This window comes from Medicago sativa, chromosome 2 (assembly GCF_051527215.1).
Source record: "Medicago sativa cultivar Bolivia chromosome 2, Bolivia_mono, whole genome shotgun sequence".
Taxonomy (NCBI): domain Eukaryota; kingdom Viridiplantae; phylum Streptophyta; class Magnoliopsida; order Fabales; family Fabaceae; genus Medicago; species Medicago sativa.
In genome coordinates this window covers 28,366,840-28,392,188 of record NC_140750.1, presented here as the reverse complement: position 1 = coordinate 28,392,188, position 25,349 = coordinate 28,366,840, and the positions used below count along the sequence as shown (strand labels likewise).

General features: G+C 33.3%; 2 protein-coding genes, 1 long non-coding RNA gene and 1 pseudogene across 4 annotated transcripts; 2 read left to right on the top strand and 2 right to left on the bottom strand.

Moving 5' to 3' along the window:
* The first annotated feature begins 9,835 nt into the window (after positions 1-9,835).
* On the top strand, positions 9,836-12,739 carry LOC146946000 (uncharacterized). Its single transcript, XR_015026565.1, has 3 exons — positions 9,836-10,013; positions 10,102-10,198; positions 12,507-12,739. It is a non-coding gene; the product is annotated as an uncharacterized LOC146946000 (long non-coding RNA).
* Positions 12,740-13,671: 932 nt separating this feature from the next.
* On the bottom strand, positions 13,672-14,298 carry LOC146945999 (uncharacterized). The gene has a single exon (XM_085748133.1). The coding sequence runs from the start codon at positions 14,296-14,298 to the stop codon at positions 13,672-13,674; it is 627 nt and encodes a 208-aa protein (XP_085604259.1).
* Positions 14,299-15,768: 1,470 nt separating this feature from the next.
* On the top strand, positions 15,769-16,678 carry LCR57 (low-molecular-weight cysteine-rich 57). Its single transcript, XM_085748867.1, has 2 exons — positions 15,769-15,965; positions 16,121-16,678. The coding sequence occupies exons 1-2, from the start codon at positions 15,905-15,907 to the stop codon at positions 16,444-16,446; spliced, it is 387 nt and encodes a 128-aa protein (XP_085604993.1). The 5' UTR covers positions 15,769-15,904; the 3' UTR covers positions 16,447-16,678.
* A 4,053-nt stretch (positions 16,679-20,731) lies between these two features.
* On the bottom strand, positions 20,732-21,821 carry LOC146945997 (stress-response A/B barrel domain-containing protein UP3 pseudogene; annotated as a pseudogene). Its single transcript, XR_015026564.1, has one exon. The product of XR_015026564.1 is annotated as a stress-response A/B barrel domain-containing protein UP3 pseudogene (transcript).
* Positions 21,822-25,349: the final 3,528 nt, after the last annotated feature.

Here is a 25,349-nt window from a genome sequence, read left to right as displayed (position 1 = left end):
TCTTGTTTCAGACATTAAAATGGAAGGAAGAAGATTTCACGGTAGTATCATGGTATCAACGTGCTGTCCAAAGGAATGAAATGGGAAGAAAAGGAACCATAGAAAAACTTAGATGGGTAAGATGAAAAGAATACAAACAAGATGAGAGAAGAACTTTTTGAAAAATCTCAAATCTCTTTTCAAGAGAGAGATGTGCTTACTGGTAGTAAGTAGTAACTAATGATAATTTCCACTTTATTAGGGATTTACTATTTATTATTATTAATTATTATTAATAAGAAATAAAAAGAAAATTAATTGATAGTTGGTATAGAGTATAGACACCGGTAGTACTTGGTAACGTGTTTGCAGGTGAAGGAATATAAAAACATAATTAATTACACCTTTTCAAGTTACACCAAAAAAAGTTGACAGCTTCTGTCTGTCTGTGTCTGTGTGCGCTTCTCGAGACCGAGTCTTTCACATCACCCCCTTCATATCTGAATAAACAAGATAAAATAATACAGATCGGGTCGGTTTCGGTTTCCGATGGATGAATTTTGATCATCCGCACTCGACTGGTACTACCCAGATTAATCCAAAAATGTTCAACCGACAACCCGAAAACCCGATCCGACACCGCCCATTTGCCAATTTTTCTCTTCGGTTTTTCGGGTTCGGGTCGGGTGGCGATTTTCTGTCCACCCCTAAATTCACACACTACTCACTCACAACAAACATATTTGCTTTCATACCTCTTGCGAATTAAGCGCATTCTCTCAACCCTAGTACCCTAAAATCTTCATCTTCTTCAAATCTTCTTCAATCATCATAATATGGCATCATCAAGCTCAAAAGTTTCAGAATCTACCTCAAACATGCAAAGCGCACCAGAATCTGGGTCCGTCTACAAAGAGAAGACTATGGATATTCCATGGAAATCCTTAATAGTTCAAGTAGAATCACCGGTGGACTTCGCTTCACTTAAGAAGTACAAAGTGAACATGGAAGGATTGATAGAAACTCAGAAGCTGTCTGAGTACTTCAAAATGCTGAATGGGCCAACATATGTGAACCTGGTCAAAGACTTCTGGCTAAAGGCTGAGGTGTACAATGGAAAGCCTGCAAAGGTCGAAGTTAAACAAGCTGGGTCAAAGAAAGGGAAAACAATCATGGATATGAATCCCACCTCCTTTGATAGCTTGGAAATAAGGTCTGAAGTGATGGGCATTCCTATAACCATCACTGAGGATGTTATAGCTAAAACTTGTAGAATGAATGCAGAAGGAAGGTTTCAAGAAATAGTCAAGAAGGAAGATGTCTTGCTACAAAGCTACTACAACACTCTTCTGGGTGGAAACAAAGATGCTAAGCCTTCTGAAATGGAGATTCACAACAGAATGTTGGTGAAATTCAGCAACGATTGCTTTTCTCAAAGAGCAGGAGGGTCTGATCAACCCAACAACCAACAGAAGCTAGCAATTTACTTCATGACCAATCTGGAAAAGATAAACTTCCCAAGATATGTAATGGATCATCTCTGCTGGGTTATAAATGAAGGCACTATTAGAGGAAGAAAACAAGTACCCTATGGGAGATTGTTATCTGAGATCCTTTATCAAGGAAGAGTGCTGGATCTCTTGAAAAAGACAAGAGATGCTTCTGATAAATGCTTCGAAGTGTCTACTGCTGAAAGGACTATCAGTAGCAGGAGTTTATTCTCTATGAAGTTTATCAAGGAAGCCCCTCAAGATGAAAAGTGGTTGGAGTTGACCACAGAAGAAACTGAGATTATCAGGGACTTTCCTTCAATCTTTAAGGAAAGCAATCCTGAAATCTTAGTCAAATCAGTAGCTGAGTACGTCCTGGAGGAAGATGCTAGCCCTCAGGAGGAAGCTGCTCCTAGAAAAGGAAAGAAAGTCAAGGGAACTACTGCATCAGTAACTGCTACTGATAAGGGCAAGCAACAGAAGGTTGCTAAGAGAAAGAGAGGGAAAGCTGAAACCGTTTTTCATAAAGAAAGGTTGGAAGAAGCTTGGGAGGAGATAGAGAAAGAAGAGGCAGAGTCTAAGCTGAAAAGAAAGAAGGCTCCTCTTGATATGAGAAGCTCTATGGTTCAAGTGACTCCAGCCATGAAGAGAATGGCTAAGGAACATTCTGATGATTTCTTAGCAAATAGACGAGAAGCAAAAGCTATGAAGGAATTTAATAAAGATGAGGAAGGAGAACTTCTGATAATGGAAGAAGCTGGTGTTGATTACATAGCGCAAGGACAGATGGATCAGAATGAGAATCCTAGAACTCCAGAAGCTGATGCTTCAGGATCTGTTCCTTCAGCTGGTGCACCAGATGCTACCATGTCAGTAGCTGGCTCTTCAGTCAAGGTAATTCAGATTCCAGTTACCTCTACCCCCATCTCATCCTCTTCACCGCCTGCACCTGAACCTACAGAAGACACTTCTGTTTTAGACAATCTTGCTCTCCACTACTCAGGTGAGCTACCCAAAGTTGAATCTACCTCAGTAAAAGCCTCTGAGATAACTCCAGAAGCAGCTGCTTCTGATAAAGTTGTTTTAGAAAGCCCCCATCAACAAACACCTGAACCACACAAACCCACATCACCCCCACAATCACCAATAGTGACCATTGACCCCTCAACTCAACAATCAAACAACAACTTCACCACAACAACCACCAACTGAAACTGAAACTAACTTTCAACATTCACCTGAACACTCCCCAGAACCAACTCCCATGGATATTGACAACTCTCAAGTCAATGTCCAAGACCTAACCTCTACCGCACACATTGCTTCTGACCAGCCATCAACCTCAACCCCAACTCAACACTTAACCATTCCAGTGTCTAGCCCTGTTCAAGACCTTGAACTTAATGATTCTGATCTTGAAATTCTTGAACAACCACCCCCAAACACCCTGGAATCTGGATATATTAATGCTGAGCTACTCACTATTCTCTCTCAAATGCATACTCTGGTGAATCAAAGGAGGACAATTGATCTCACCAACGCATATGAAGACTCCTGGGTATCACTTCAGAATCGAGCTGCTGAGTTTATTGAAGATATAAAGGCTAAGTGCATCAGAAGCAAGGACGCTTCTGTTAGAAAGCTAATGGAGCATTTGAAGAAAAGTCTCAGAGTCAGAAGTCCTACACTGCTCCTGGCAAACAAGCCATTCTTCTCAGAAATGGACTACTTGACCAGAGACGCAAGGATGTTTAAGCTTCTAAGGCAACAGATGGCAAAGCAGCAACAAGAGGCTAGAGAAAGGGAACATGCTCTTCTCCAGAGGCAACAATTTCTTGAAGAACAGTTGCAGAAGAAAATTGAAGAAATGGAGAAGATGAAGAAACAACAACAAACCAATCCTTAGTTACACACCTTAGTGTTTTCCTTTGTTTGTTGTTTGTTTTAAGTTCTTAGTATCTGCTTCTGAAACTGTCTTGCTTTAATGATTATTGCTTCTGAATGCTTAATGGTTCTGAATGCTTAACTAATTCTGATTCTGATTGCCTGGATAGTCTAGTTATTTACTTATTATACTCTCTTCATGTTTGAGTTTTTCTCACATTTTTTTTTGTCTCTTATGCTTATTTACTTTTACTTTTTTGATAATGACAAAAGGGGGAGTATATGTGACAAGTATTTAAAGGCTCTGAGCCCCATTAATGGTATTTGAAATTTTTTGAAAAACTTCAATCATTCTTTTTACCTTATTGGTATAAGCTATGAACGAAAGAAGGAGTATCAAAATTCAAGTAAAATTAATTGAACCATTCTTCTTATCTATAAGTTAATTCTTTCAATGATTCAATTTTTTTTAAGCTATGATAATTTTATTGTGCGAAAAATGAATTTAATTAACCTGGATAGAACTTAGGGGGAGCTTACAAACCTCACCTTAAAGACTATCAGACTCAGGGGGAGTTTGAGCTTACAAACCTCAGATTCTGAGCTTACAAACCTCGAGACCCCCAAGTCAACTTGTTAATTAGATTAACAACAATTGATCAATTTTTAAATACTTTTGTTTTTCATCATCAAAAAGGGGGAGATTGTTGGAACAAAATGTGTTTAACAATGAACCTAAAAGAGTTTTGATGATAACAAGGTATTAAAAAATTGTAAATTGGACTAGCTAATATTTGTTCAAAAGTACAGGACCCTAATTAAAAAGATTCATCATCATTGGTTCTGAATGAGCAAATAAAGAGCAAAGGAAACAACAAAATTTGAAGCTTGGACGCTCCTGAAGGCAACTTGCTACTGAAGAGAAAAAGCGCTCCTGAAGTTAAGTCGCTTCTGAAGTAAGAATAGTGCTCCTGAAGAAAAGAGGTCCAGAAGTCATATCATCAGAAGCTGTTTCATCAGAAGCTGCATCATCAGAAGCTGCAGAAGCTGCCTCATCAGAAGTCATTTCACCAGAAGCTGAATATCAACTGGATTTGCAAAGATTCAAGAATTGAAGAATTGTCACTGCAAAAGCTGTCTATTGGATTCGAAAACACAACAAAGGATTAGTGGAATCTTGCAACGGTCATTTCAAAGGTGTTTGAAGGCATGTGCTTGCAATTTGGACGAAAGCGTTGACATTTGTACGAATTGTACAACCACGTTCTCCACTACTCTGTTTTGTGTCCACGCTACAAGACAAGAAAACAGCTCCAGAATACGGCTTCGCCTGCATAGATGTTCCTTTGGATAAGGAATGGATTTCAAATTAGTTCTTCATAGGACAACAACCAAATCAGGCAAAAGATCAAAGGTGAAAGATCAAGCTTCAACAACGACTCTTTGGTGTGCTGGCAATTTCACAACGTCTCTTTCACACCTCTATATAAAGGAGTGAAGACCTAGAGATTTGGCAATGCTGAACGATAGACTCTCAATATTTTTACAAGTGCCAAACCTCTGCTGAAATTGTTCTGCATTCACTTAGAATTTCTGTGTCTCAAGTCATATCTTAGAAATTCTTAAGTCCATTGAGTCTGTATCTGATTTGTATTGTGAGCACCTCTGATTGTATATCAAGTGTTCAACCTTAAACAATTTTCTGTGTAATTTTGTTTAGTTAGAAGTCTCTTACAGTTGTGCTTGAGCAGGAAGTCTCTTGATTGTGTTCTTGAGCAAAGGAAGTCTCTTGCTTGTGTGCTTGAGCAAAGGAAGTCTCTTGCTTGTGTGCTTGAGCAATTGTAATCAGATATTATTCTTAGTGAAATCTCCTTGGAAGTGCAAGGGGGACTGGACTACTTCCGGATTGTGGAAGGAACCAGTATAATTGCTTTGTGTCGTTCTTCTTCTCTCTCTCTCTGTTTTATTCCGCTGCATTTAGATTCTGATTATCACTTCAGAAGTTGTCTCACTTAGCTTCTGATCAGTGTGTTCAGTTTTTAGGAGAAACGGAGAATTTTTCAAAACACAATTCAACCCCCCCTTCTTGTGTTTTTCTCACCTTCAGAATTAACCAGCGTAGACATAGTTATAGCTTGTACTATTGGAGACATGGTAGTGCAGTATTGGTTGTACAATTGTACTATGTCCTTTCCCTGCGCTCTTCTGTGGATAAGCATCCAATGCCTTTTAATTCCTCTGAAATAGTTGTTGCTCCAGGATTCTATTGTTGAGACAAAATCCCTAATTAATTTTAAAGATAATAAACCTTTATAATTAAGGAATTAATGGACTTTGATTAGTTTCTTGATATTTAACTTGTGCTCTTGAGTGTTTTAATAAGACATGAACAAAGTTTAAATCATACCAAGATACAAGAAATCAAAGGACATTTGAATTCATGAACTATTCCTGAGGTCAGAAAGTTAGTTCAGAATGTTGCTCAGAGAGTTGATCAGAATGTTCAAACAGAGTCCAGAAGGTTGTTCTTACGCAAATCCAGAAGCTTAAGAACATTATCAAGAACATGCAAGACATATGTGACATGAATAAATGTCCAGGAAAGTACATCTGCATGGATCAATCAAGCAATAAAGACATTTACAAGATTAATGCCAAAAAGGATATTCAATGTTCATTTAAGACTATGAACATTGAAGTACTAGGATTATTCCAAAAGGGAATATCATTCTAGATGTTTCAATCACTGCTCTTCATTGTTGTTTCACTATTAGGATTTGATTACACCAAATGGTAGTCTTTCAAATCATCCTAAGTGAAACAAAAGGAAATTTCTGATGATCAGAATGTTTAGTTATGCACATGCTTACTTTATGAACAGAGCAGTAGGTGAAAAACAAAAAGCGATATCATAAAGGAAATCTTGTCTCACTCAATCAGAGCTAGACACGTATGAGATTTGGTACTGTACATAGACCACACAATCCCTCAAAGCATGGGCATGAAGATGCAGAATCCACTTTATCTGCCCTGCACTGTTTCCAAGGCAAATCTGGGAATGTATTATCCAGCAACATTCTGATGTATGTAGAAAAGTCACTGCTTATGGATAATGCTCAGAAAATCATATGAAACACATATGATGAGCCCAAAAACTCATGTATTCATTCATACATGATGAACCCAGATGAAGATCATGATGAACCCAGATGAAGATCATCAAGAGCACATCAACATTATGGGTTTCTCTCAAGAACACAACAACATTACGAAGTAAAAGTTTGTGGGGCCCAGGACACATGGCATAACACCATTGGACACCCTACAACGGCTATATGAGCCCAAAAGCTCTATAAATAGAGATCAAAGGCTCAAAATTACTTGCACCATTGGAAAGCATACAAGAAAACATTTGAAACGTGTTTGAAGCTCTTGCATTTTGAATTGATCATCACTGAGATTTTTATTTCTTCTTGTAGTGTAAATAAATTCTTTCTGTTATCTTGTTAAAGATAACTTCTTCCTCCTTTATTCTCTTGTTTGTTTTCAAACATTCAAACTCCATACAAATTGTAATCAAAGTCTCATTTAGCTTTAGGGGTACTAAAGTGTTACTTTGAGCAAAGGTTGTAAGCAAGAAGGTGCAAGCCTGCTGAGGCTTAGAGAATACAGTTGTTGTAATTGTTCAGGTGAACAAAGATTGTAAGGTGCAGGATTTGAGAAGTTATCTCAAGCATCATAGTGGAAAATCTCACAAGATTGTGAGGAGTGGACCAGCCCACATTGGGTGAACCATTATAAATCTCTGTGTGTTCTTTCTCTCTTCTCTATACTCTTTAATTTCAGTATACACAACACACACTTGAACATTTATTTTATTAAGCAGTTTTTACGTATGAACTTCAGAACGTTCTGAAGTCAAAATAATAACTTAACTATTCCAAGTAAACAACTTGAGAATCACTTTTAAGTTACATGATAATTTTTAAAGGGTCACAATTCAAACCCCCTTCCTTGTGACTATTTTATCTACTTCATCTATTCTTTCTGCAATCTTGTGTCTTCAAAATAACCGACTTTAACTAACTTCAGCTTCTTGACTTCAGACTCTGATGGTCTTCAGACGCTTGATGACGTCAGACTCTGGCAGTCAGCTTATGATGAATCTTCAGACTCAGACTTGCAACATAAGCTTCCTTTGCAAATTTCATTGCTCTCTTTTGTTCTTTCAGAACTAATACTTTAATTTAAGACTTTTAAATTTTTTTCTACGGTCTTGCACACTTGAACAAATATTAGTATATCCAATTGACATTTTAATACCTTGTTATCATCAAAACTTAAGGTGGTAATGTTAAACACATTTTGTTCCAACAGACTATAGCTAGATATGTTTTTTTCTTCATTTGTTTTTAATACCTTGTTATGATCAAAACTTACGATCAGTTTTTGATGATGACAAACACTAGTATTAATGGTCAACTGTTGTTAATCTAATTAACAAGTTGACTTTAGGGTCTGAGGTCTGTAAGCTCCCCCTGAGTCTGATAGTTCTTAAGGTGAGGTTTGTAAGCTCCCCCTGAGTTCTATCCAAGTTAATTAAATTCATTTTAAACTTAAAAACGTCACTCAAAAATAATTTCACATGAAATTCAAAGACTAAGAGATGAGAAGAAGGTTCTCCTAAATTAATTTTAATTTTAATTTAGTGGGCTCAGAGCCTAAATGTACTATATCCTACTCCCCCTTTTGTCATCAACAATAAGAATAAAACAAAAGAGAAGTAGGAAAAACATTAAATATTCCTAAGCAATATATCATCAGAGCATAAACATAAAATAGTATCAGAGCATATCACAAAATTATATCAGAAGCAAAACATATTGTAATATCAGAGGCATAAGCATCTAAGACAAAAAACATAAGAAATATAAACAACAAGAATTAAGAGTGTGCAATCTAAGGTTGTTGTTGTTTCTTCATCAAGTCCATCAAAGCACCAACCATAGTCTTGATTTCTTATGATTGTTGCTTCACTATGTTTTCCAAATCCTCTAAATTCTTCATTTGTGCTTCCTGAATTGCTCTGATGCTTCTGTTCTTCCTTCATCTCAGCAAGTTGTCTTCTTAGAGATTCAAATATTAGCTTCTGCTCAAACAGTTCTTTCTGAAGTTTCTCAACTTTCTTTTCCTCTTCAGGGTCTTTTATCTTCAAAGCCTTTAGAACTGGTTTTTCAGATTTGACTAGAATTTGTGTTATCCAAGAGGTGTCAAGACCTGATTTGACAGTCTCATGGATCATTCTTGAGAGATCCACAAGATATTGAGAGTCTGATATGAGTTTCTCATGTGGTTTGGTTTGGTTAGGTTGGCTTTTAAAAACAAAATCAAACCAAACTCATGTGGTTTACATGGGTTCAGTTGGTTCAGTTTTTGTTAGAAAATACACAACTGAAATACTACTCGTGTTTATGTTTCATGTTCCTATGTGTGAATTGTAGTAATTTGATACTTATAATAATAATTTTACATTGATACATTTAGTTTTTCCATAATTGAAAATGTAACTGATTTTGTTCCCATGTTTAATATTAAATGAATTTACTAAAAAACAAATTATATTCAAACTTGTAATTTTGTCATTCTATAAACTGATAAAAGAACAAACACAAAATAAGAAACAAATTATGGATAAGAAATATATTATGCTTCAGTTACCGTTATCATGTTGCATTATATCAAAACAAGAGTATCAATCATGTATATATTGCTAATTTTACCATTATCATATTTCATTACATCAAAATAGAAAATATCATGCATAAATAAGAAACATATCATGTTGCAGTTTTCTGTCAAAAAAAAAAAAATCTCATGTTGCAATTTGATTTGGTTTGGTTCAGTTGTTAAAATAAAAACCGCAAATCGAACTGAACTGCACAATCAAGTCAAAAATGGCCCAAATTCATCCATATCAAATGTGATTTTTTGCAGTTTCGGTTTGAGTTGATTTGGCTATGCGATTTTCAATTGGATTGGTTCAGTTGAACACCCCTACTAATTCTAACCGGAGTATATTATTGCTCACCTTTATTTGGTATTCCCTTCTAACTACATTTTATTTAAAAACAAGATTCGAACATGAGACCTTGTTTCAGGATATCTGAATCCAGTTATACAAAAACCAACATAATAAATTGTTGTTTTTTTTTCTCCCTCTCTCTCTAATAAATTAATTAAATGCTATATAATAAACACATAATAATGAAAGGTTGGAAAACAAGAATAAACTATAATTTTGTAAAAAAAAAGGAATAAACTATAATTAGAAGCAATATTTTTATGTAAGATCTATTCTAAGAGCTAAAGGGACAAACAAGATGCATAAATGATTTTTCGTGATATCTAATAGTTATTCTAATTATAATGAATAATTTATTGCAACAAAAATAGTATAAAAGCTATTTAAATGACGTAACATTACATAAGGTTTTTTACTATATAAAGTGATAAAACAATTTAACATTTATTACATGAAAGATATTTTTTTTTAAAAAAAAATTATTACATGAAAGATGAAAAAAATGATTGAAATTTTCAAGTTTGTTTATGCTGTGATCTTTTTTGTTTCAGTGTTTCTTATTGTAGTCTACAGTGAAAGTAAGCTAATTCTAATTTGGTTTTTATCTTACACACAATATTTCACTCATTTTTTAGTAATATTTTTTATTCTTATTTTACATGACAGGAGAGTGTATTTCTGACGCCGTTTGTTATGAAAAATATCCGGGTCCTTTTAACTTCATCATGAACTGCGTTGATGGTTATTGTAAAGCCTTTCCCAAGTTAGTGTAAAATCATATTTCTCTATTATGTATAAGTCTTTCAATTTCGTTGGTCTCTACAATATTGTCATTCCTACAATTTTTCTTAAACTTTCATATACACCCTGACCTTGCAGTTTCTTTGATAACATTAGAAACATGTTAAATGTAATTTTTTGAGTGACAAATATACACACACACACACACACACACACACACACTTATTAAATTAAAAAATTAGTTCAAGGGGAAATCCAACCGATACAAGAAAATCCAAAACCCTATAAAGGAGAAGCACATTATATATATTATGAAATTTTGGTTGTCTTTGTTTTTGAATGATGTAGAGATGTTTATGGATAAATATGACCAAGATGCTTGATATATAATAGAATTATTTTTGAATTGAGTTATAGAGATCAAGAAATGAGAATAAATGATGGAATTTACATCTTAGTGAGAGTGTGAGACGCTCAACATCCCAAGGTAAAATTAAAGTAAGTAACATAACTCGTAAATGTTTATAATTAATCAATGAGAAAAGTAAATTTCGACTATACAAGCAGTAAGTAGATAGGAATATCTCAATTTGTTTTTATCATAACATAAAGGTGTTTGTGGATCTAAATGATAGCATGTGACACATATTAAACCAATCACTCAATTGTACAATTAAACATCAAAAGACTCAAATTAAAGTAAAGGACTTCATAAGATAAGACACCCTATCTACACTCCAAATTTTACATACTATAAATTCAATATATCTATACATAAGTTAACCTTATATAACACTAATTATTACTTTAAGTGATTTAATGTTTATATGTGTGGTGATAATTAATGTGACATTTTTGTTGAATTAGATTAATAATAAGTGGGAGCATATAATTATGCTCTGATGCAATTAAACAACTTCTTATATTAATGATTTATTTTATAAATAGTAAATTTAATACATTAGTAACATTGTGATTAATTTATTATATATGTAGTTGCTATGTAGCGCCAATTTTATACATATACATTTGATTTAGTACCAGTGAATTTAAAGTGTCAATATTAAATTATTTATTTTATCATTTTAATTAGTCTCTAAAAGTAATAATATTTTTATTATGAATATGTTAGAGATATTATTTTATTTGTGTAGAATAGAATAATTTCATGTATTAGATAGTGGGCCGAGTTAATTTACAATTTTTTTTTTGAATTAAGCGCTGAATAATGAGCCATACTCAAATGTTGGTGCTACAAAGAAATTGACATAGTTATTTAAATATAACAATGGTTATCGTTAAAAAAAAACAAGGGTTAACCACAGGAAAGATATGAAAGCAACAATAACACTGCTTTGTGTGAGAGAAAATAGAAGGAAATCGATCTTCTTGTTAAATTGTTATGCAACAAACAATCTTCTTTTCATATCAAATTTCCATATGATGTTTCTTCCATTGATTTAGTCATTTTCATACTCATTTAAATATTTATCAATTCAAAATCCCGATTTTTTCTATTGACAAATTTCACTTTTCTGCTATGTTTTTCCTCGCTGTAATTCTGATTTGAGTTAAATCAACACCAAAATGATCGTGTAAACGTTGTCTATATTATCCACCAAATTGTTTTCTTATTTGGGGTAAAATTAGCGGACTCGGTCTTGAAATTGACCTTTTTTACATATATTTTTTTTTTTACCTTTAATCATAAATTATCGAGTTGTATCGATTGGAGGAGGTCAAGGAGTCAAAGGAAAAAAATACTTGTAGATTAGCATTAGCGTGTGAAAGCATCGAAATAAGGTATGGGCTAAGAGGAATTTCCAACTTATGAATATTATATAATTGTGATGAACATGGAAAATCATATTTTCCACAATTCATTTGGTGCAAGCTACGTCAAGGCTGGCCCAAGAGGGCTGCCGCTGAAGTAAGGGCTTTAAGCCTCCAAATTTTTTAGGTCTAATATTAGGCCCCAAATCTTTTTCACTTTAAATATATTTTCGTAAGTCAGAATTCTTTAAACAAATTTGTGCCTAGCTCGATCGATAGCTAAATGGAGAGTTGTAGACTTATAGTTCATGTTGCAAGTTTGATGTCAAAGGTACATTCATAACATTTTGTTGATTTGTGACTTTCTAATTTTGGCGATATGAATTGAGGTATTCTATCTTGATGATTCTTATTATTTGTGTTGTAACTGATATAACATTTACTAGATACTCTACTTGTTGTTTTCACTTGTTTTATATTGTTACATGCTTTCAAAACTTCCCTTCATTGCTTTTGGATTTTGCTTGTGAGTAATGTTTTCCATTGCAAAATTGCAGTTACTACAGGTAATGAGCATTGGAGTCCAGATTTTGAGAGGAATCATGTTTAGACAGTGACAATGGAAAATATATATTATTATTTTATTTCGTTGTTTTATGAGAAAATCATTATCTGTAAAGTAAACGAAAATATTTTAAAAAAAAGAGGGCATGATGTTGTTGTTGTTGTTTTTTGTTGACAAAATGATGTTGTATCTATTAATAACTAAAATGAGAGTTATGTTGTCTTATGTGTGAATGTAATATCTCGAACCTTATAAAAAAAATCAATTTCTTGTAAAACTATCATTTGAAATTATATGCCGCTGATCAAACTTAACTTTTGAATAAATATTAATAATATCTATTTTGGGGTTTACAATGTCAAATTTGTGGTATCAAAGTAGGTTGATCCTATCCGATTATGTGTGTTATGTCCATCATATTTCTTGTGTACTATTTTAATAGTTTGACTACTAGTGTGTAATTTCTTTTTGAATGACAAATAGAATACCCAACAAAAGACACCAAGAACTCCCTGAAGCAGCATAAAAGGAAAAGATGACAAAACAACCACTACATTACCTCCACAAAAAATAAACAACAACCACCCTCAAAACTATAACCAGACTACATGTGTGTAATTGTTTAGATGTTTTGTCAATACATAGTTAATTCTTTTATTTTCTTGAATTGTTCAGGATTATTAAAAAAAATGGCCTACTCTTTAAGCCCCGGGGCCATGAGTTGTTATGATGGGTTGCATTTGTGTTTAATTAACTTTGTGAACTTTGATGTTGCTCTTGGATATTGTTTTAAGTTTCCACCTTGTTACGTAATGTTTTGTAACCAAAAAAACTTGTCGTAATGTTTGTCTAGAGATGTAATAGTCATTATGGTCCCCTTGAATTTGCATTTACTGAATTATCTTAAATGCATAAGTGTATTTAAATATTATGATTATTGAGTAGTTAGCTAAGTGTTCATTGTAATGCCCCAAAATTCTTGTTAATATTTATATTCACTTGTATTTTTGAATATCTTTGTATTTGTGTGATTAGTTCTCCTTTTGTGTGTGTTTGGTGTGCTATAGTTATTCTCTATGCGTGTTTTTTTTTTGGTGTACAAGGCTAAAACAAAGAAGGAAAAAGAAAACAAAAGAAACAGAAAAAAAAAAAAAGAGCTAAGCTCTCAAATAAAAAGATCCAATTGCATCACTTCGAAGAAAATCTAAAAGATCCGCTGGAGGAGACTCGTGACAAAGAAACTCAAAGTTTGATATGGCACCAAATTTGGCCAAAAAATCTGCACATTGATTCCCTTCCCGGAGGGTGTGATTCATCGTAACATTTCCTTGCTCCAATAGCTCTTTTATATCTTGAATCAAAACAACATAAACATGAAACCTCATGGGGCGACTATTAAGGATGTTGGTACAATGAAGAGAATCAGAGTAGCAAACTAAATCAGAAATACCCATGTTCTTGGCCAGTAAAAGGCCCTGATATATGGCATAGAGCTCAGCATACAAAATATCAGAAGAATTTTGGATGTAGCCAGAGAATTCTGACAAGTAAAAACCTGCATAATTTCTGAAAACTCCTCCATAACCAGCCCTTGTAGGAGAGCCCAAACAACTTCCATCAACATTAAGGATGACACAAGAGTGGTTATTGTTGTTCCATTTGACAAGGTTATCTTCCTCGCTACTATTAGAGTTGCAAGGGTAACAAGCTTTGAGGGTACCAATCATACCTTGAATGTTGAAGGATAATTGAGCGTTGGACCAGTTCTCATTGCCTAAACACATCATGTTTCTATTCCCCCAAGTCCACCAAATAGTCGATGCAAAAGAGAAGGAACAAGAACCCATCACCCCATTCTTGATCCAATCTATAACGTCTTCATTAGAGAAGAAATCAGGATGAGTAAAGCCGGACTGATGCCACATGGGTTTTGAGTGAGTGCAATCTCGAACACAATGGAGAAAAGTCTCATTATGAATGCCGCACCTATTACACACCGCAGAATGTGAAATATTTCTATGATTAAGCAAAGAGAGAGTAGGTACCGAATTGTGGCAAGCCAACCAAAGAAGAAACTTAATCTTTTCCGGCAACCTTAACTTCCAAATCCAAAACCAAGAATGAAGGGAAGTAGAAGCTACAACCGGTTCCGCATGAGTCAACATCCAAGCATATCCACTCTTAGCGGTATACATGCCATTCTATGTGTCTGCCTTGGTAAACTAATTTAAATTATTAATACAATATTTGTTTTAAGGGAAATACTTTTTTTTTCGAGATACTATAGTATTTTGTTGAGGGAAATACTATACTTCTTTTGTCAAGAAAGCATTTAATAATATATTAGTCCAAAAATAAAAAAAATTGAAGGAAAAAATAAAAAAGTTTTAGAAATTGCCTCATTAATTAGTTATGGGAGAATTATTCTTATTATTATTAAGAAAATAATTATTAATATATTAGTCCTAAAATAAACTTTTAAGATTATGAATGCAACAATTTCCAAGATTAAATTTCTATACTTACTTTCTTATCTTAAGGGCACAATTGTTAGCAAGACCCTTGTTTTTTCTTTTTAGGCAAAATTACACTTTTAGTCCCTTAACTTAATTTCAGGTAACATTTTGGTCCTTTATCTTTTTTTCATTTTAATTTGGTCCTTTTTGTCCATTTTCATATGAATTTTTAAGCTTAAAATTCATGATTTTATTTTCTTATGGTCTTTTAGTCTTCAAATCTATGATCATCGTCTATGTTTGCATAAGAATATTAGATTTGAAGCTTGAAAATGTATATGAAAATGGACAAAAAGGACCAAATTGAAATGAAAAAAAGATAAAGGACCAAACTGTTACCTGAAATTAAGTTAAGGGACTAAAAGTGTAATTTTGCCTTTTTTTATTGATAGTTTAATTGGTTTGAGCTAAAAGATAAAGAGTTGGAGACGATTGTATAAATGTCATTTTAAAAAAAATAATATTGGGGACGATAAATACACATTACGGAAAAAAAAACTTAGCACAATAATTATCCCCAAAGTTAAGATAATAAATAAGCAGGTTCATAGTAGTGTGATAAAAAAAAAAAAAAAAAAAACAGGTTCATAGTATCTCATATTAATTAATGTATTTTTTGAGAAAAAGTTCAGAGTATCTCATATTAATTAATGTATTTTTTGAGAAAAGTTCATAGTATCTCATATTAATTAATGTATTTTTTGAGAAAAGGTTCATAGTATCTCATATTGTCAAAAAAGGTTCATAGTATGTATCTCTTACCTTTTAAGATAATCTCAAAGCCTTATAAGTTCACATCTTTTGATTGATCAATAACATAAAAAAACACACTAGTGTATCAATCCAAAAGAAATTTGATAAAGAACTATTTGTAATGGCAAGGTACATCTCAAACTCTTCATATTTCTTTCTGATCCTGATTTTAATTGCTGCAGGTAAGACTCTGCACATTTGTGATGCTAATTTTTATTTTTATCCTTCACAAATTTTGTGAACAATATATTTTTTTAAACATTTTTTTTTACAAATGAAGGTAGTTAATTAAACTATAATCCTCACAAATTTTTGCTTTCTAATTTGTGGAGCACAGTTCAATTAATCGGAGTAGAAGCTACATGCTCAATATTTCTGGGTTCATGTGATGGAATTCAATGTGATGTGAATTGTAAAGCTAATTACAGTGATGGAAAAGGTTCATGTTATTACAACAATCTTTGCACCTGTTTTTACGACCGTGCTCCTCCAAAAAATACAACTGAAAAATTTAGACAGTGTACTATTGGGTATCAACAATGTGATGCTGATTGTGATGAGTCTTGTTGCAATTCAAGATGTGGTATCTTTAAGGATGGTGTTGGGAATTGTGTTGACTATTCTGGTAACAAGTTATGCATTTGTCACTATAGTCCTCAATAATAACAAATTATAAGTCATATATTTCAAATAAAATCATTTGATTCAGTCAAAAAAATTGGTAAAGTGATTTTGCCATTTGCCTTTTACTTTGTCATTTCATTTGAATTAAAATTGCACAATTGATTGTATTTTCATCAAGAAAAGAGAATGTTACTTGTTATCTTTATCTTTGCCTTTGTTGTTTTCTCCTATAATTTACACACATTTTTAAAATACGTCTAAAAATCAAATGACATTATCTTTGTTTGACATCAAAATTTTGAATTCAAAATATTATTTCTCTACTAGCGTTCAAATATCTGATATTTTATGGCGCTAATGCGCATAGATTATAAACAATGTTTTTATAAAATTTTTGATTTTAATTAAAATATTTTGATTAAATTTATAGATATAGAATAGATGATTGTTAACTTTAAACTGTGATAGACTCTGTTTATCTTTTTTCACAATACAACGGATATGATATAAATTATATATTTTTTTTCAATAGAACCATTCGAGCTTGAGGTAGCCAACAAAAGACTACATTAATAAATGTTTATTTTCCAAAAAAGTAATAATAAATATTTATTTAAATATAAGTTCTTCCACTGTTAATTTTTTTTTACAAACTCGACTATTAGTTTAGTTGACGACTTTACCTCTAGAATTGAAAAATTGATTTCTTTTGAGACAGATGCGGTCTGCCTAATTACATATTCCTCTAGTCTGTTGGTTTTCTTTTCCTTTTTCTTTCTTGAACAATAAAAAAAAATGTTAGCAAAAAATGACTACCACACAAATTATTTGTCATTTTTATATTAACAATTAAATATTATCAAAATCAAATACCGTATAAACTATACCGATCTTAAAAGCATGCGGTTTTACGATCTTTCAAACAAAACTAAGAAGATCAAAACGCAAAGATTAACGAGGAATGCAGAAGAAAACGAACTTGTTATTTGATAAGGAAGAACTAAGTCCGGAAATGAAAGGTTGGAGGACTAATGCACTTAAGATTGGTGAAGGATTCTGAAACTTCTGGGTTGAAAGAATACGAAAATGGTGAAAGTGTTTCCAAACAACGATTGAAACTATTTATATTCCTTTCACAACTCTTCAGAAAACAGTGAGCCCGATCCAGTGCAGTCCTTCACATACAACCACTAATAACTAAACGAAACAACGTCCCAGATCACACTTGTTCACACATCTAATGACTCACATCAAATGAATCAGATTCTCAAACGTTAAGATTGAGTCAACGATGATGATCAAACCTTGGGAAAAGGCATCAAGACACACTCAAGGCACTAGGTACTCAAGTACTTTGCTAGCCTTTACACGTAGCAGTCGAGAACCAAAGGTCATGTCCCCTCAGTCTCATCCTTGAGATGTGGGCATTAAATTGCTGAATGACAGACGACCATTTCTCTGGCGAGGGAATCTTTCTGATTTCTCAACATAACAAACGGACACATGAGATACGAGCATATCTTATACGAACTAAAAGGCTCGCTCCATACCGTCTAACGAGCATAATCAGGATCCAAGCGAGCGCATCCTTGTGAACGGCACCGTTAACCCTAATATTAACATAGTCACCCAAATGATAGGTTCTAAGATACCTTCATACTCTCTACCTATTCAGCACGACCATGGTAGAACTTGTTAGGAATCCTCTTGTGAGCTATACGGTTCCGTCACATGCATGTCTAGAGGTTTTACCACTAGGACGAGCAATTCCCTCGAACAATTATGTTAACCTAAGCACAAGGCAATGTCTTCATAAAAGGCCTCCACGAGCAGTTTCCTCACTCATTCAAAGTTATCACTCTTTACCAAGAGCAACGACTTGGGGGGCTACTGTTCTGAACCGGCTAAAGCGCTTAGGCCCAACACAATTACATCCCAAATTCCGCATTTGGCAAGATTACTCGCAACACACCCCTTCTCCGCGAGGGGGGGTGCTTGGCGCAACTGAGACCAGTTCTAACGAACTGTAACGTCTCCTTCCACGTTACCGCGAATCTCTCCCCGACGGTTAGACTTTCTACAAATTCGTAACCGCCGAGAACACGTGTGTCTTACAACGGCTCTACAAACATCCACCTCTATATAAATGGGACTCTTCGCAGTCCCCAAGGTAGAATCTATCTTCTTTCTGAACCCCCATTCTGATCTCTTACTGACTTAAGCGTCGGAGTATCTGCAGGCACACACCCCCCGCCGTTCCAGTTATCAACTGAAGCATTCCACCACTGTACAACCACCGTATTAAACAGCACTGACAGTCACCTTCTGATCTGACACTATCAGTTTTGCAGCTTGATTCTCCGCTAAATTTGCAGCATGTAACTTTATTGGATTCTATACATGAATTGTTTCCTTAGTGATACTTGGTAATGGCTTTGAACGAGACACATTTTTAATTGTGTAGTGACAATTGGATCACTCTTTATCCATGTCTAACGTCCTTTTTTACATGCCTTAAATGAGACCTAAACTGAAGATTTCTATATCTTAATTTATTATGAACTCTAGTTTGAGAGTTAATGCAAAAGCTTTGGTGTAGGTCTCTCAGACGATAATTTTTTTTATGCAATACATGAATCACCACTTCTAGAATCTTTATCTATAATGACGTTATGAATATTACTAGTTGTATTGGCATTTACCTCATACTTTTTACCTTTCGTATATTCACGATTTTCCGCTCCTACAATTTTGGTTGAGATGCACTACTCAATTGCTTCATCCTATTATGCCTTTTTACAATTCATTATAAATAAATGCATGAGCTGGCCTAGAAAGCTTGACATGACCACCAATGTTATAATACATATTTAATGAGGTTTTTTTTTAGCCAGATCAACAAAAGCTCACAACCTTGTTTAGCTAGTCTAATGCAAGCTGGGTAGCCTATTTTGAGTGTACTAAAAAAAGCGTAACATCTTAAATCCCAATTTGAAATGTTTAACAAAGTAGTTTTCAAAGTTTTTGCAACGGGGGGGGGGGGGGGGGGGGGGGGGATGAGAAAACTACGGTTAAGAGGTATTGTTGAATAAGGACAACATAAATATGATAGTGCAGATGTCCCCCTTTATGAGATTAATTGAAAGGAAGGAATCCGAGTAACATGCCAAATCATCTTTACCTATATCAATAATTATTCATAAGCAACCACAAAAAATGAATCTGCTAATGAAGGTAAATTGCTGTCAGCTCTGCCAACAAAATGACTTCAGAATGGGAGATCATACATGATAATGCGGAGAGGGAAAGACCACCATTGTTGCAGAAAATGCCGCCAAAACCAGTACGGATAGAAGTCCCATTGCAACTTCCGTCTACATTTAGAATGATGCCCATATGGTCGTGACAATTTCATTTGACGTAGCGATCAACATAGGTTGTTGTTTCATCATTTTTGAAGGCCGAAGTGATGATGTTGGCTGAGTTATAAATGTTGGTGACAATGCGGATTAGGGACCATGTTTGATTGTTGAGGCACATCAGGTTCCGATTCCTCCAAGTCCACCAAAGAGTAGATAGGAACAAGGCAGACTGAGAAGTATTAATACGATTATGGATCAGAGACGCATGTATAAGAGAAAAATTCATTTCCAGAAAATCCGACTTTGAGCCAAATGATTTTAGATTGTCTGCAATCACGGACGCAATGAAGAAAGGTTTCTTCGTGGTCTCCACAACGGGTATAGGTGGCCGAGCTAGCTATTCGACGATGGTGGAGTAAGTACAAGGTTGGGGCAGCATCATGACACGCCAGCCAAACAAGAAATTTGTATTTTTCCGGGCTTTTATCCTCCAAATCCACGGCCAAGTAACCAATATACTGTCATCGGCTTGAGATTCTGTGAGGGAGTGGAGCCAAATGTACCCACTTGTACCCACTCTTTGTAGAATATTCACTATTTATATAACACTTCATAACTAAACATCATGTTCCATTTTTTGCAATTTATCGTTTCTTTTCTCTTCTATTAATTGTTGCTTTTCTAGCAGACTTAACGAGTACAAATGGTATTTCTAGTAGACACATTCTATAGTATTAACTCTTTTAAATTTGATTCATTAATCTATGTGATTAAACTTTTGCTTAATTAAATTAGCTGCAAGTCAAACGCCACATATATTTTCAATGAATGTTTGGCTATAATTTTGGGAGAGTAAAAATGTTTATAGCTTTTCCTCCAAATTTGATTTTATATTCAAATTTATTGTTGAACCTTAAACTCACTTATAAGATAAATATTTTAACAAAATCAATCCATCGCCAAAAAACCAAACACATGCTTGTTCTATTGTCCATTGTTTTATTGAATTTGGCGACATTACAATTACAATGAACCACACTAGCTTCACTGAACTTTTACTTGCAAACACATCAAAAGACAAAAGCCAATGACCAATAATTGACATATATATCACTATCAAACACAGCTTGAAAACTAAAGTACGTACTACTTCAATGGAACCACATGATCAACCACAAGCACACTTTCCAAATGCTCCTTAACCTTAACCAAACCCTCACTGGGGTCCACACGGTCCAACTCCTCCCGTCCGGAAAAAATCACAAGGGAAGCAATGGAGAATCCCTTCGCCCTCTCCGGCGATATATTTTCGCCATAAGAGACATAACTAACTCCTCCAACACTCTCCTTGATACCTTGGATAACCCGAAAAACCTCTTCCTTAACCTCACCGTCCTTTTCGTCCTTGAGTTTCAAGAAACTCACACGAAAAGCAGTCCCCAGTGAAGGATGCGGGGGAAGAGCAACTTCCCCTGAAATCCAATCGACGACTAAGAGGTCGTCGATGATAGGAAGTGCGAAGTTTCTTACGCCGTTGAGGTGGGTAGGGTGAGCGTTGTATATTTGAAGATCCTCCTTTGAGTCATAGCGACTATGCAACAAGTGAGTGTAACGAAGATTTGAAAAAGGTATAGTTGATGTGGTGAGTTCGTTGTTGTTTAGAATTGGACCAAAGGTGAGGTGGCGAACTTGTTCAATTGTAACTAAATTTTGAAGCTCATTGATCATGGTGTTAACTTTTGATGATTCTGTGTTTTCTTTGACTTTGAAAAGTACAATATGCTCTACACCTTGGGAAGTAGAAGACATCTTGATTGATGATTGGAATCTGGACGGTGGAGATTGATGGTAGGGTTTGAATGATGTGGAGAGTTTTTTTGCTTGTTTGGATGGTGAGAATGTGAGGGGAAGTGGTGAACAAGTTCTTAGACTTAGCATGATGTTAGAGAAAAAGAGAAAATTTGAAGAAGACAAAATGAAGTGTTACTTTTTCTTAAGGTTAGAGTCTTAGAGAAGGATGAGAAATATAGGGTTGTTAAGTTGGGATATCAAATCTAGTTGTTGATTATACTGTTTCATTTCACTTTCCATATTGGTCGGTGGTCCACTTTAGATATTTTATGTGCACGTTTTGCGCAAGTGAGGTCATAGAGACCGAGGCATTTTGATTTGTGATGATGAGTGTATCCATTCCAAACTAACAACATCCAGTCATCCACTATAGACTTAAGATAAATAATGACCACTAAAATTACATAACCACTTAGAATTATCTTTTTCCTAAAAAAAGAAAACTTACTACTCTCTTTTTTACATGTTTTTCTTCTGTCAATTGTTTTTCAGAAGAAAAAAAAAAAACATAACCATTAATAACTTTTAACACGTTTCCTTTTCTTTTGCTAAAAAATATGTTATATTTCTCTTCTTTGTTATTTTTTTTTTAAATCTTACATATTTTCACTCATTTAAAAATTGAAGAGCTGTTATTTGTTAATTTTGTCTTTTTTTTTTTTTTGTGTGTCTATTACATTGTTTGTTGGAACACTATGTCTGTTTGTGTGTGAATTGAAAAATTTGTATGTCTCATATTGGATATATTACACACAATACTAGTGTATTATTTTTATAGACCCGAAACATTAAATTTAATTAATAATTTTATTTAATTTAATTTTTTGTTTCGGTACTCATCATTGTCTCGTAAGCGATTTGCACGCGTCAGCATAACCTTACCACATGCCAGTGCATGCTGAACACACGCCTACGCGCACCCTCCCTATAGTCAACTTTCAACATTATTGTTCATTTATGAGGCGAGATCAAACCATTGATTTTCTAACGGTCAACTAATCATATAGTCATTGGATTTGTAACTTATCTTTGGCTCCTCACCTATAAATTGAGCTCCTCTCCATCACTTATACTCATCTCAAAAGTTTTATTGAGTTGTCAATGAACTTTTCACTCTTCTCCTTCATTTAGCTTGTGTTGACGAGCTATTCTTTTCTTCTTTCCCTTTTTTATCCATAGTCTCTTCGGTAAATTTTATGCATTTGGAAGTGGTCGAAGTACCATAAAATTGTATATGAGAATAATTATAATACACTAACTCAATTTTTTTCATTCTTCAATTTTTTTAACGCTGTTTCTTTGGAAATGAGTAATCATACATGTTACAAATGTAACCAAAAAAATACATGTGACAAATGTTTGTTTTTCATTGATCAACTAGTTAAATTTATTATTTTTTATACCTTCTAAATAAAAGTGGAAATAATTATAATTTACTAATTTCGGTTTATTACAAAAATCATACGGGGACAAATGTGTGTGACTAAAGAATTAGTTAAAATGCCCTCGTGAACTTAGCTCAGTTGGTAGGGACAACACATGGTAATATGCAAGGTCCGGGGTTCAAATCCCGGCCACCACCAAAAAAATGGTAGGGACAACACATGGTAATATGCAAGGTCCGGGGTTCAAACCCCGGCCACCACAAAAAAAAAAAAGAATTAGTTAAAATTAATAGGGTTAATTAAGTTTTTAGTCCCTATAAATATACAAAATTTCGTTTTTAGTCCTCATAAAAAAATTTGACAGATTTTGGTCCCTATAAGATTTTTCAACACGTAGTTCCTCTGCAATAAGTTAGCTCAAAAAAAATTTTATTTTTAGGTCTAAATTTTTGTTAGTTTTATCTTGAATTTTTTGCACTAATTTTTTTTTAAGAATCTAAATTAGCTCATACTAGGTAGAATCGAACCTGAGACCTCGAGGAGGAGCACACTCCCAGGTCCTAAGCCAATTCCACTAGGTCAACCCAAGTGGGTTAAAAAAAAATCATTTATAAAAGATTATATTTAATTCATTACATGTTAAAAAATTCTAATTTTTTATAAAAGAAATTATTATAATGTTCTTAACATGTCTGTTAAAAATCATTTAAAAATATAAAATTTTAAGTATAATTAAACAAATTTTAATTTAATTGGGACCAACACATACTTTTAGTCCTTGTAACATAATTTTTTTGCTTAATTGTGCTTAAACTTTTAAATTTTTAACATATTTTTTACATACTTATTTAGAACATTATACAAAGTTCCTCCGCATAAAAGAAGCTCAAAATTTTATTATTAGGTCCAAATTTTGATTAATATAATCTTGAAAATTTTGCTTTTAGAAAAATTCATATTTAATTCATGGGTTAATTATGTTTCTAGTCCCTATAAAATAACGACCTTGTAAGTTTAGTCCCTACTTAATTTTAATAGCATTTTTAGTCCCTATAAAAAAAAATTTACTTATAATTTTAGTCCATGCTAAAACAAAGTTTGATTAATTATCCTTAAACTCTTAAATTTTTGAACGATTTTTTTGAGACAAGATTAGAACACTATGAAAGGTTCGTTTACTAAAATTTAGAATTTTCTGACATGAAATGAATTAAATATGAATTTTTTAAAACGACAAAAGTTAAAGATAAAAAGTAATAAAATCTGGATGTAGAAATCAAATTTTGCAATAATTTTTTGCGGACGAACTTTTAGTAATGTTCTAAACATGTTTGCAAAAAATTGTTTAAAAATTTAAGAGTTTAAGCATAAATTAAACAAATTTGAATTGAGTAGGGACTAATACTCAGTGCAGAAAAACAAAATTAGGGACTAAAAATGCTATTAAAATTAAGTAGGGACTAAACTTACATGTTAAAAAACTAAAAGATTTTATATAAGAATATCTTACGATGTTATGAACATGTCTGTAAAAAAAAATTCAAAAATATAGAAGTTTAAGCATAATTAAACAAATTTTAATTTAACAAGGACTAAAAACACTAACGAAAAATTTTGTAGGGACTAAAAATTGTGATTTGTTTTTATAGGGACTAAAAGCAAAATTGTAGATATTTATAGGCACCAAAAACTTAGGGTCCGGTTGTTATGGATTAAAATAAAAGTGATTTTGACATAAAATAATTTAGAGATTACATTTTAGAGATTTTGTGAAAAATCAGAATCTATTTTGCGTTTGTTTACCGTAGTAAAAATCACTTTTTTTAACAAATAATCTAGTTTGTTTGGATACAACTATATAAAATGGATTTTTTGTTACAAAATTAGTTCAATCTTTTAAATCATATTTTCTCTCTCCTCTAAAAAAAATCTATTTTTTGAGAAGCTGCTCTTGACATCTTCTCATTTGAAGCTGTTTTTAGATTATTTTTAAATTCTGATTTTTTTAAAAATCTGAAACAAACGGATACAAAACTCTTTTTTTTTTTGACAAAACGGATACAAAACTCTTAAAAGTGATTATTTTTTTAAAAAAAGTGATTTTTTTCTTAAAAAATCTATAACAAACGAGCTCTTAATTAACCCAATTAATATTTTATTAAATACCAACGAAATAAAAATGAACAATTATGATACGCTAACTATAATTGTTTTCACACTTTAATTATATTCAAGTTGTTTCGCTAAAAACAAGTCTTTTTTTTCTTTCACAATAAACAAATAACATGTCACTTATACGCCAACTATAATTGTTTTCACACTTTAATTATATTCAAGTTGTTTC